We start from the raw sequence: 13637 nt of genomic DNA on the forward strand, positions 1-13637 counted from the left end.
TTATGAGTGAGAACATGGGATACTCAGTTCTTTGTTTCTGTGAAAGATCACTCAGTATTACAGACTCTAAGTCCATCCAGGTTGCTGCAAAGTTCATGATTTTGTTCTTCTCTATGGCTGTGTAATATTCCATTGAGTATATGCACCACATTTTTTTTTATCCTCTTTTGATGGGCAGCATGGTTGATTCCATGTTCTTGCTATTGTGAACAATGCAGCGATAAAAACACATGCGCAGGGATCTTTTTTATAGAGTAATTTGAGTTCTTCCCAGACACGGTCTCACTGTGTTGCCCAGGCCGGACTCGAACTCTGAGGCTCAAGCTATCCTCCTATCTCCGCCTCCCAAAGTGCTGGGATGACAAGTGCCTGCCACAGAGCCTAGCTTGGTCTTCCTACTAGATGCCACGTGCTTTCCTGAGGCCGAGGCAGGCACAGTCCTGGAGACGACTCAAGCACAGCCCCGAGGCCAGGAGATCCACCGTGCGCTTGGCGATGGGGCACTGATGGACCCTCAAAGTGGCCATGAGGGGAAGCCATCGCGGTGTCCTCCCTGGTGAGCTGTGCCGGGGCGCCCTAGCAGGATTTCTGCTCACGCGCCCCCTCCACGCTGGACTTGGCTGTTCCCAGCCCTCTACAGGGCGTGCCTGGTTCCATTCCGTGGTTTCCAGGACTTTGCGTTGCTGCCTTTCAGCTACAGGGACAGAGCCATCCACAGGCCCTACCTGCACCCCACATCTTTGCCCCTCCCATCTTCCTTCCTAGGATCACAGCGGGGACATTCTCCTTACCCCTTTCTCTTGAACCCTTTGCAAGCCTTTCTTCCCGCTACCACTTTGCAGAAATACCTGGGTCTAGGAGTGCTCGTTGGATGTGGGGGATGAGGCACCAGTGTGGCCGGGATTCCTGTCCTTGGGGAGCTTATGTCCTCGGAGCAAAACCAAACCAAACCAAACCACAACAAAAAACCCTCCCTGATCGGATCCACCCTGTTTCCACCCTCCTCGGCCATAGGGTTGCCTTTGACCTGTGCCTTAATCATGTTTTTCACTCTCTGTGTTCTGATGCTTTGATACTGTGGTCTTGCTGACCCAAAAGACGCTGCTTCTCACAGGGTAGTCAACCCCTGTAATCCTAATCCTTGTAAGCAACTCACCTGGGAGCTCACCTTTCCTATGCACACCAACCAACCAGAGCCCACACCCACCACCGCCTTTATGGGAGTTCTCACACTCTGGACCGGTGTCTACTCATTCTAAGCACCCCAGGGCCGGGTGCCACTAGGGCCAGCACCTATGTCCCAGAGCCCTGATGTGATTCAAACCAGCCAGCCCCAAGCATGCTTTCCCTGTCTTGACTGGTCTTCGTACAGAAACCCCCAGGAAGGCTCTTGCCCAAGCGTTCCCTCCCTCCCTCTGCCCCCTGGCCGACCCTCGTGCTTTCCCGTGTGGCCCTGCATGGCCTGGCGTGCCCCTTCTCTTGAGAACTGTGAGTAGCAAACTGCCTTTTCTTTTTTTTTGAGTTGGAGTCTCACTCTGTTGCCCAGGCTGGAGTGCAGTGGCCACTCCCGGCCACCGCAGCCTCGACCTGCTGGGCTCCGGGGATCCTTCCGCCTCAGCCTTTCAAGTAGCCGGAATTACAGGTGCGCGCTACCACGCCCGGCTGATTTTTTTTTTTATTTATTGTAGAGAGATGCTGTCTCACCAAGTTGCCCAGGCGGGTCTCGAACCCGCGGGCTCAGGCAATCCACTCACCTCGGCCTCCCAAAGCGTGGGATTCCAGGTTGAGCCACCGAGCCCGGCCACAAACTGCCTTTTCAACGGCAGCTGCCTCCTGACCTGCTGGCCTCACCACCCGAGTAATGATATTAAAGCCCACGTGTAAACTCAGCGCTGATCGGCCAGTCCCCCATCACTGCAGCTCCCCTACTTCCTGCCTTTCCAACCTTCCTTATCTTTTTGTCGTTGTGGCTGTTGGTTGTTGGCTCAGCTTCCCTCTTCCTGACTGTACATTCTCCCTAGTTCTACACTTTCCACAATTTTTTCCTGTGTCCGTCACTCTTATAATTTCACTAGGCTGCTGCGTCAATTTGCTAGAGGTGCTGTGACAAATTATCCAAAGGCGGGTAACTTCCTTCAACAACGAGAATTCCTTGTCTCACCATTCTGGAGCCAGAAGTCTGAGATCAAGGTGTCGGCAGGGTTGGTTTCTCTTAGGGGCTGTGAGGGAAAGACCTGTTCCCGATCTCTCCCTGCCTTTTACACGGCTGCCCTGTCCCTGGTCTCTTCACAAGGTCTTCCCTCTATGTGCGCCTGCCTCTGCGTGTGGTGTCCTTTTCATAAGGACACCATCATACTGGATGAGGAGCTGCCCTCCTCCAGGGTGAGTTCATCTCAACCAGTTCCATGTGTAACTACTCTATCTGCAAACAAGGCCACAGCCTGAGGTGCACAATTCCACTCCCAACAGCTGCCAACTCTAAAATCCAATTCTCTAGTTGCATTCCTTCAGGATTATAATTTGAATACTAAGGCTCAATGTCACAGATGAGGGTGGCGTTGATTAAAAAAACACACACACAAGGGAGGGCGAGGGGCAAGGGAAAATGATAACACAAGCAGGTCTCTGCACCCACACCACATCCAGAGAAACCCAGTTTCTGGGTGCCGGGCAAGGCCTTGGAGGGTCTTCTGCTGGAGTGTCTTCCACAGCAAGCCCAGGGGGAATTTGGGCTTTTCTTTCTCCTCTACTGGGACCACCAAAATAGCCTCCTCATGGATTTACCTGTCCATTTGTCCCTCACACTGCCTGCTGATTGGTCTTTATAATGCGGCTTGCTGACATTGCATTTATTTGACATCCTAATTCAACAAACATCTTGATTTCACATCTTTATTTCACAAACACATTGACTCAACTTTGTGGCCAGCTCAAAATGAAATATCCTTCCATGTATTCCTCACAAGAGCCCTGTGAGGTAAGTGCTGTCATTATTCCCACCTCGCAGCTGAGCAAAGGGGCAGAGTTGGGGTGGCCCCCGGGGCCATGGGTGTGCCAATTTCTCGCTGCGCTCCCCGTTGAGAGGCCCTCTCTCCTCTGTGAGTGCTACCACCAGCGTGCTCCAGCGAGGCTCACTCCTTACCTGGCTGGACACCTTTTCTCCAAGGTGGCCTCATTCTGGCTTCCCAGGTTTTCCCACCACGAAACACCTTGACATCCAGTGGGTCTCAAAGAAGGCACCGGGACCAGCGACATTGGCTGCCGTTCCAGATCTGCACCCCAAAGCAGAACCTTCGGGTGGGACCCAGCTATCAGCGGTGATGAGCTTTCCAGGCGATTCTGAGTTTGAGATCTGTGGCCCTGGTTCGACGGGTCTGGTGACTTCTATCCTTTCACTCTTTCACGCTTCCTTGTCCTCTTCTTCCCTGGCTGCATCTTTTTCCTGAAACTTCTCCCTGAGGTCTCCTGTTTGGCTGCCAGTGTCCTGACTATCCTCAAGGCCAAAACTGAATATCATTTGATTTAGGAAGCCTTTTCTCTGTGTCTCCTTTCCTGTCCTTCTTAGCCAGCTCTGTGGTTCCCTTCAGAATGATCTTCCCCCCATCTTGTACCTAGTTTTTTCTCTTATAAAAGTCCTCTTGCCCCACCTTATGTCATTGTACTTGTCGCCACAAAGCAGGCAATTTCAGGCTAAATGCCCATGTTCTTCACGCATCTCCTGCAGCTCCTGTGTACAGGGAAGTGCATGTAGCACCCTGGACTGAGTGACTGCCGGTAGCCCACAAAGAACCTGAGCTAAAGTGAAGTTACAAAAGGAGATTGGGGTGATTACTTTGGGGGGAAAGCGTTTACAAAGAAAACATTCAAAGTATATTTCTTTTTTTTTTTTTCTTTTTGAGTTGGAGTCTCACTCTGTCACCCAGGCTGGAGTGCAATGGCACACTCACGGCCACCGCAGCCTCGACCTGCTGGACTCAGGTGATCCTTCCGCTTCAGTCTTCCAAGTAGCTGGAACTACAGGCACGTGCCACCGTGCCCAGCTAATTTTTTGATTTGTTGGAGAGATGAGGTTTTGCCAAGTTGGTCTCGAACCCGTGGGCTCAGGTAATCCTCTCACCTCGGCCTCCCAAAGTGCCTGGATTGTAGGCATGAGCCACTGCATCTAGCTAACATAAGTCTTTCTGTTTTAAAATGATCTCATTGCTGTTTCTCACCAAGCTGAGAAACACCTTTGCTGTGTCTCCCAATGACTCCCTGCCCTTTCAGGCACTGGCCAAAGTGACTTGCCTAGGGTGGTTGAGACTGGAAGGTTTGCCAGCAAATATTCAGAACTGGATGTTGGGCCAGGCACAGTGGCTCCTGCCTGCGGTCCCAGCTACTCAGGAGGCTGAGGCGGGAGGATCACCTGAGCCCAGGAGTTGGAGGCTGCAGTGAGCTGTGATCCTGCCGCTACACTCCAGCCTGGGTAACAAAGTGACAATCTATCTCAAAAGCAAAACAAAACAAAAACAAACTCATGTTCTGCTCCTGTGTGGTCTGACATCTGTGTAAGAAACGAGCATCTCTTCTGTGCGTGGCCTCTGGAGCTCCCAAGACTGCCTAGGACCGCAGCCTTTTACTGTCTGAGCTCCTACAACATGCTTGCTGGGTGCTCTCGTGGTCAGCTACACCTGTCAGATTTCCCCCCACTTGGACCGCTACTTCTGACATAGTATTAATCAGAGGTTATATTAATAACTGACCATCACTTCGAAGAGAAGTAAATATTTTGCATCTTTTTTTTTTTTTTTGAGTTGGAGTCTCACTCTGTTGCCCAGGCTGGAATGCAGTGGCACACTCATGGTCACCACAGACTCGACCTGCTGGGCTCAGGCAATCCTTCTGCCTCAGCCTTCCAAGTAGCTGGAACTACAGGCACGCGCCACCACTCCCGACTAATTTTTTAATTTTATTGTAGAGATGAGGTCTCGCCAAGTTGCCCAGGCTGATCTCGAAGCTGTGGACTCAGGCAATCCTCTCACCTCGGCCTCCCAAAGTGCTGGGATTATAGGTGTGAACCACCGCGGCCGGACATATTTTGCATCTTTGGACATGATTCTGTAGTTTTTTTGAGTGACCACAATCTGGATGTTCTCCATTTCAGTCGGATACATCCCGATACTAAAAGACCTCCTGCATTCGTCAAGCTGTCAGGGTGCCTGTCCACACCTCTTTAATCCACAATTCTGAAATCCGAAAGACACTGAAAGAAAATGATTTTTAAAGAACATTTTTTTTTTAAGAGGGGAGGGGAGTCAGTTGCAGTGGTTCACACCTGTAATCCCAGCACTTTGGGAGGCTTAGGCGGGAGGACTTCTTGTGTCCAGGAGTTTGAGACCAGCCTGGGCAACATAGCGAGACTTTATCTCTACAAAAAATTAAAAAGAATTGGCTGGTTGTGGTGGTGTGAGCCTGTAGTCTCAGCTACTCTGGTAACTGAGGCAGAAGGATAGCCTGAACTCAGGAGGTTGAGGCTGCAGTGAGCCGTAATTGTGCCACTGCCCTCCAGCCTGGGCGACAGAGTGAGACCCCAACTCAAAAAAACAAAACAAACAAACAAAACTCCAACAAGCCTGACTGGAAGCTATTTATAGGCTATATTCATCCCACTTTGTGTGAATATTCAGGTATTTTTCTGCAGCAATGTCTTATTTGAATAAAGGTTTCTTCCTCAGTGTTCACTGAGGTTTTACCCTCAAATAAGTAATCTCAAAAAAGAAAAAACCCTGCAATCAAAAACATATCTGACCCTAAGTGTAGCAGACCATTGTCCAAGCCCAGTATAAGGCTAATAATAATAATAGTAATTGTAAATCACAGATCATATTCTTGTTTTGTGACATAGTTTTGGTGCCACAGATAGTGCCACTTTTGATTATAGAATTTCTGTATTAACATTTTTTTAATCCAATACCCCACATCTTTTATATATATATATATATATATATATATATATATATATATATATATTTAAATTTTAAAAAGGCCGGGTGCAGTGGCTCACGCCTGTAATCCCAGCACTTTGGGAGGCCGAGGTGAGAGGAACTGGCCAAGCCCACAGGTTCGAGACCAGCCTGGGCAACTTGGTGAGACCTCATCTCTACAATAAATCAAAAAATTAGCTAGGCATGGTGGTGCGTGCCTGTAGTTCCAGCTACTTGGAAGGCTGAAGTGGAAGGATCCTCCAAGCCCAGCGGTCGAGGCTGGGGTGGCCATGAGCGTGTCACTGCACTCCAGCCTGGGCGACAGAGTGAGACTCCAACTCAAAATAATAATAATAAAATAAATAAAAAGAGAAGTTCTGCGTTAACACTGCACCTTGGCCAGTCTAGATTACAGGTATTTCTAAAGTTTTTCCAAAGACCTAAAAATAGAGGCCACCAAGATTGTCCCCATCTTTTTCCCTTGTAAGGAAAATACTCAAGATCATGTTGTAGCCATCCTGGAACTTTGTGACATTTTTTGGCAGTCCTACTTGAAGTATTTAATAGAGTCATCAGAACACAGGAAATTAAATTAGAAGGCTTTTCTCTTACATATGTATCAGGTTAGAATTTTCTGGGATAACATTTTATCAGTTTTAATATGTCTTTGTGATGTGAACTGGAGCCAATCTATCAAAACATTTTATTCAAAAGTGTACTCTCAACAAATTGTCTTGAAAACCCTGACTGTCGAGTTGAATTCTTGCAAGACTTTTCTTCCACAAATAAAATTACTTGGATAAGTTTTCTCCTTCGTTTGTGTGGAGCATTTTGTAAGTTTTACCTTTGCCCACTCAGAACACCCGAGTCAGGCAGATTCTGCTACAAAGGTGTTCATTGTTTTTTTCCCCCCACAAAGAAACAGTTTAAAGCAAAACCAGTCTATTCCTTTGTGGTTTTAAATGCCCCCGATCATTCCACTGTGAAAGTCATAGCACTGTCATGATCTTCCCGGACTGTTGTGTGAATTAGAGATGATTTTTACAAGTGCCAAAGCATGAGAGAGCCCTGAGCAAACAGCGGCATATGGGTACCCTCATGTGTCTTCCCCTAGAAGGGGGGTTGGGCAATATGAATCTTTCCATCTAGAAAAAGAGCAAGGCTCATCTTCACTTATTCTGTAAACTTCATGGAGTCAAGATGTAGGAGATGGAGAACTAGAATCTCCCTTCCACCAGGCAGAAGTAGGAAACAGAGGAAGACACTAACTGGGGAGGTGTGATCCTCTGAGATGCTCTTGGCTGAGAAGGCAGGAAAGTCCACAAACTGGTTGCGGAACCTGGCAGTTTTCTTTCTTTTTCTTTAATAAAGATGTGGGGTACAATTCAGGGTGAGGTATACAAACGTTGATTATGCAGTTACCCTTGTTGATGAGGTGGGTCCCTCCCTCCCCTGGCAGTTTCCCACTGCCAATCCCTTTCTTATAGTATTATGATCATTGTTCAAGGTCTGCTTATGAGTGAGAACATGTGAGATTCAGTTGTTTCTGTGGTAGATCACTGAGTATCTTCGACTCTAAATCCATCCACGTTGCTGCGAAGTCCATGTTTCTCCTTCTTTATGGCTGCATAATATTCCATTGTGTATATGCACCACATTTTTAAAATCCAGTCCAGCTTCAACGGAACCTGACAGTTTTCATCAGGAAAGCTGGGGAACCGAGCGGAGGAGCAGCTTGACCACTTGATTTGGTTCAACTACCAGAAGCTGGGGTTGCAGGACCGAGTGCCCTCCAGCAGCCACTGCCCCTGGAGGAAGTCTCTTCAGAGCAAGGGGAAGAATAAAGAGAAAGCAGGTCCCACAGGCCGACTTGGAAACCAGCGAGTTTATGCTTGTCTCAGTGCCCTTCATCTATTAACTAAGCAGAGAAAAAGAGTCCCTCCTTTTATTAACCTTGTTATTTCTCTTGGGACAGGACTGCTGGCCTTTGTGGCAGCATAATTCCCCTAGAAGGGGGCTTGGGCAGTATGCTTTTTCTTTTTCGAGTTGGAGTCTCACTCTGTCGCCCAGACTGGAGTGCAGTGGCATGCTCACGGCCACCTCAGCCTTCCAACCAACCAGAACTATGGGCATGTGCACCATGCCCAGCTAATTTTTGATTTATTGTAGAGACGAGATCTCACCGTGTTGCCCACGCTGGTCTTGAACCCACAGGCTTAGGCAGTCCTCTTGCCTCGGCCTCCCAAAGTGCTGGGATTATAGGCTTGAGCCACTGCTCCGGGCCTGTTTTTTCAGTGGCTCATCATAAGTACTTTCTGCAACGGGATTCTGCAGCACACAGGGAGGCATGATTGGGGGAGTGACAGAAGAGTGGTCCCTCACACAAAGGACACCGGTATCAAGACCGTCAGTCTTCTTTGGGTTCGGCGAACTTCGTGTTCACCAACAAGTCACATTTTCTCCTTTTCTCTTCTCTACTCCCAACTCTCCCCTGGGAAATGCAACCATCTAGAGAAAGAGAAGGCTGGGCCTCTTTTCTGCAGAAAATTTTGCAATATGGGTCAGACCACAGGGAGTGGCTCTCAACCCTTTGGATATCTTATATTCCCCCAGGAAGCTTTTAGAGTGGACTGATTTGCATCTTCCAAGGCACAACAGCAAAGCCAGACTCTTGGGGGTGGGGAGTGTGTACTCTGTCATTCAAGTTCTCTCTCATAGCCTGGGTGTGGTGATTAAGAGCCATTCTGCACATCACTGGAGACCCTAAGATGATACCGTCAGCTACTCAGCCCCTCATGACGCCTGCCAGTCATTTGCAGGCTGGAATCCTACAGCCAAGGAAAGAGATCGTGCTTGCTGTTCATAGAAGGAATGTGTGGCTTCACAGCACATGCTGGAAGCAGGGGACAAGGCCTGTGCTGACGAAGGGGCCATTTGAAGATCACGTACTTGACTGAGAGGGGAAGTCAAATGGAAAACGGCAAAAGGAAGTAGAATTGAGAGAAGCAAAACAGGGTAAGATAAATTTAGAAATGGTTTAGAGACTTCTTTTTGTCTTAGGGATTCTTCTTCTTCTTCTTTTTTTTTTTGTCTTTAATTGAGATGGGAGTCTTGCTGCTTGCTGTGTTGTCCAGGCTAGTCTCAAACTCCTGACCTCAAGCGATCCTCCCACCTCAGCCTCCCTATGTGCTGGGATTATAGGTGTAAACCACCGCATCCAGCCAGGATTCTTTCTTTACACTTTCTCTCCATGTAACATATTGGGTGATATGTGTGGTTCTGAAATAAAACATGAAGGGAGGGTGTACGTAGAAAACTTACCATCATGAATCAAATGACCAGCTGTGCAAACATGATATGATGATAATATTCTATCTTTGTGAACAAGGCACTTGTGAATCAAGAATTTTAGAACATTTTAGAAAGGGCATTAAAAAAAAAATCACACAGGAAAAAAGTTAAAAGTTAGAGAAAAGTAGAATATTTCATCCCTTACCCTAAGCACCTGAAGCCTAAACAAAGCATACAAAGTGAGAATTTAATGGTGCCTACTAAGCCTATCTGAAAGCAGATTCCATCTGGCCCCCACAAAGGATGTTCAGGTGTCAAGGTCATCAACGCCTCAGTCTCCAACCTGAAATGCTCAAAGGAAGGAGATTGAACTCGCACAAGTTTCAAGTATGTAGCCCTATGGAATCACGTCACATCACCCTCCTGACAGTTGGTTCTCATTTTTACATTGACAACAGCTGAAAATGTAAACACAAGTAAAAAGCTTGAGACGTTATTGGGCCAGGTGTATTAAAATAAAATCAAAAAATAGAAATATTAGGTATATATACAACAGCATCAGTGAAACATGATGTAATATAGCAGTTTCCATTCGAAGCTTACAGTAGAAAACTTGAGTAAACAAAACCTCTGGAATCTCTGGCCACCGCTCATGAGAGCCTCTGTGGTTATTTATTTTCCTTCATGTCCTTGGGCATAAATAGTCTCACACACATCATATACCACTTAGAAAAGATTGCAGAATCACAAAAATAGCCCCAAATAACGGCATTTTAACTTTCTAGAGGGCAACTAAAATTCATATTTGATCCTTAAAATAATGTTCAAATCTTTTGAAGCAACAAAAGAAATTCTTATGTTTTACAAGACCTCATATGGCTCTGCTGAGATTAGAATCTTACTGTTCTTCCAAACTACATTGTCAAAAAAAGTCTATGTATAGGAAACTGTGGGAATGAAAAGCCGGATCATTAAAAATGTTTCTTCTTGAGGTACAAAGGCTCTTCGCCCTTTCCTGGGAGGTCCGGGTGAGCGCGGGGCAGCCGGGGTTCAGATCACACAGCACGGCAGCTGGAAGTGCTCATGGCGTGATCACACGCCTGCCGGCGGAGAGAGATGTATGTCCCACTGCTGTGTGCCTAGGGGGTCTGAGCGGTGTTCACGGAAGGGAAACGTCTACCAATCTCAGATTTCAGGCCGTGGGGGAAAAAAAATCATTGAAATCCAGGAAAAACATTATTAAGCTGCTGATTTCACCTGCAAAATCTAACAGGTTGGGTTAGTAATTTTTAAAAATAAAAGTAAGACAAAGCATAGAAGAAAATACAAAGAAATGTCACGCTATGCGTCTGGTCGTTTTAGCTTTATAAATGAGTTTAGTTCTGCGACTGTTGGAGATTCACTGCAACGGTCTCTAATCTTTGAGTCACACATCCAATTGTAAACATAAAGACAGCTGAGTTGGGTCCATTTGGGGGAGAGAACAGGTGTCTTCTTCTCAGGAGGTCGTATTCGGATGTCGGTCAAGCAAAGCAAGGTTATCAGCTGAGGACCAGTCCAAGCTGCAACTGGTGCAGCATCAGTCTAAGGGAACAGAAAACTTTCCCATAGAGAGGGTGTTCTTCCTGAGTAATTTTTAGCCTCTACGTTCAGAAACCAGGCACAGTAGATGATTCCGGCATGTGAAAGGACGAATGCAACCAGTGAGTGTCGCTTTTCCTCTCTAAACAAGGCAGCCATCCCTGCTTGACGGACGGGTCTCCCTGCTCACTAGGGCTGCTGCTGATACTGCCCTTCCGTGGCCGTGTAGAAATCATCCAGGACACTCTGCAAGTAATCGAATGTCGGTCTCTCTTCTGCCTTTTCTTTCCAGCATATTTTCATAATTTCATAGAGCTCGTCTGGGCAACTCTCCACGCGAGGCATCCTGTAGCCCTGGGACAGGGCGGTCATCACATCAGCATTAGTTCTCCCTAAGGTGGGGGGGAGAAATAAACCATTTAGAAACCTGGCGGAGGGGGGGAAGCACTGCAGTGGTTGTTTTTTGCTCTTCATATCCTGCAACCAAGATGAAGGCAAGCTTTATTGAGGCTGTTATAGGTTGAATGGGGTCCTCCCCAAATCCACAGATTGAAGTCTAACCTGCACTGCCTCAGAATGTGACTGTACTATATATACTATGTATGGAGCTAAGGCCTTTAAAGGGCGTAATTAAATGAAAATGAGGTCACATGGGTGAGCCCTAATCCGATACAACTAGTATCCTTATAAGAAGAGGTGATTAGGACACAGGCTAGTACAGAGGAAAGACCATGTGGAGATACAGGCAGAAGGCGGCCGTCAGCAAGCCAAGGAGAGAGGCCTCAGGAGAAACCAAGTCTGCTGACCCCTTGACTTTGGACTTTCAACCTCCAGAATCATGAGAAAATCAATGTCTGTTGTTTAAACCATCAGGTCTGTGGTATTTGTTTTGGCAGTCCTAGCCAACTAATTCAGAGACTAGGGAAATTTCTGTAGGCAACTCAATAAGTAACTTTTAGTACAAAGAGGATAAAGAGAGCATTTGGTTTGCCAAAGCAAAAACAGGCACACATGGTAAGGAGAAGCCCAAGCACGTTCTCTTTAATAGGATATTGGACTTGCTTGACCTTTTAAATTAGCCTCTCAAACCCAATCTTAACCGCCTATCTCAATTACTTTTGCAGGGTAGATTCTTTTCAGCTTTTACTTAGTATATGTATCAAAAACATCATTTCTGAGCACATTTTTTTAAAATTGGCTTTTCATTGTAAATTTACTTGAAGTCAGCCAGACCAATGGACTATAGGCTTGCCAAATACTACAAACTCAGGAATAAATTTGGAAAAAAGTGATGGTTTAGATAATTGGAAGGACACCTGCCTGCAGCTTATGCTGCACCTCTTGTGGGAGTCATTGTCTTCAAAGAGCAAGATATCAATTGAGATGAAGAAAAACAAACCCAAATCAAAGCTCCTACATGAAGCTACTTCACATACTCATTAGTCATTAAACTGTCCCAGGCTTCAGTGCGAGGCCAGAGTCAAAGCTCCCAGGGACGCTGGCATTCACACGTTCTTAGTCGGGGAGATCTAAGGTGCTCATCATTCCTACCGAGCTGGATTTTTCCTGGAGGATGGTTTTGAATGTAGTCAAATGTCTCAGAGTAATTCAGAAGCTGAACTGTTAATCTTTGATCCAGAGAATAGCTTAGAAGGGGAATAAAGATCATTTTAATTGTAACATCCATTATTGAATGAGAATAGAGAAATGTGCTCACTTAGCAGTCTGAGCAGTACCCATCTACATCTGTATGTTTTGCGTTTCTGTGGATGCCTTATTCTGTGGGATGTGAGCTTCTCTAAAGAAAATTGTTTTGTTTCGTCTGAGTTGGAGTCTTACTCCATTGCCCAGGCTGGAGTGCAGTGGCACGCTCACAGCCACCCCAGCGTTGATCTGCCAGGCTCCGGCGACCCCTCTGCCTCCCCGAGTGCCCAGAACTACAGGTGCATGCTACTGTGCCTGGCTAATTTTTTTTTTATTTATTGTAGAGACGAGGTCTCACCAAGTTGCCAGGGCTGGTCTCAAACCCGCGGGCTCAGGCAATCCACTCGCCTCGGCCTCCCAAAGTGCTAAGATGACAGGCTGAGCCACCGCGCTTGGCCTGAAAACTGTATTTCATAAAGAATATATACGCTTTCTGGCATGAGAGAGGCACTCCATTCAACACAACTAATTCCCTTGCCATAGCTATCCCTTTGCATAGCTATAGAGTTTACCACCAGCAGTCACTGGAAAGATTCTAAATGGCAAGTAGTAGCTTTAGGGAAAACGGTTTCTACTAGATTTGAGACAGTTCTTTCTCTTGAATGTATTCTCTAATTAGTATTTTTCAAATTGTGGGTCACCACTCATTTGCGATCAATGCTTTTTTTTTTTTTTTAGGACACTACCAGTACTTTAAAAATGAATTATGACAGAATAAAATAGAAAAGGTCAGAAAGCACTGCACATAGTAAAGGTCAGTATCGTTTTGTGAAATTTTGCTTTATATATGGAGTGGGTTGCTGTATGTTCTTCACAATGGCTCAGAATTAGCGAATTGGAATCCCCTGCCTTTAACCTTTCTTTGTCTAAGCGGTCAATGATCCTTCCTGACTTTAAACTCCTGAAAGAAAACATGATTATTTCTTTTTTTTTTTTTTTTAGTTGGAGTCTCACTCTGTCGCCCAGACTGGAGTGCAGTGGCCGCTCCCAGCCACTGCAGCCTCGACCTGCTGGGCTCCGGCGATTCTTCCACCTCAGCCTTCCGAGTAGCCGGAATTACAGGTGTGCGCTACCACGCCCAGCTGATTTTTTTATTTT

The 13637-nt window shown here is 46.5% G+C and overlaps 1 protein-coding gene across 3 annotated transcripts in view; it reads right to left on the reverse strand.

Annotated features, from left to right (window-relative positions):
- Nucleotides 1-9746: 9746 nt before the first annotated feature.
- Nucleotides 9747-13637, reverse strand: part of LYN (LYN proto-oncogene, Src family tyrosine kinase) — a 68688-nt gene continuing 64797 nt past the window's right edge. For all 3 annotated transcript variants that reach the window (XM_008056744.1, XM_008056736.1, XM_008056752.1), the window contains one exon: nt 9747-11227. In XM_008056744.1, the coding sequence (XP_008054935.1) occupies nt 11025-11227 (203 nt within the window). In that variant the 3' untranslated portion in view covers nt 9747-11024. The remainder of the gene's footprint in view (nt 11228-13637) is intronic.

Source organism: Carlito syrichta, unplaced genomic scaffold, assembly GCF_000164805.1.
Source record: "Carlito syrichta isolate Samal-C Ts95f unplaced genomic scaffold, Tarsius_syrichta-2.0.1 Scaffold85402, whole genome shotgun sequence".
NCBI classification, from domain to species: Eukaryota; Metazoa; Chordata; class Mammalia; order Primates; family Tarsiidae; genus Carlito; species Carlito syrichta.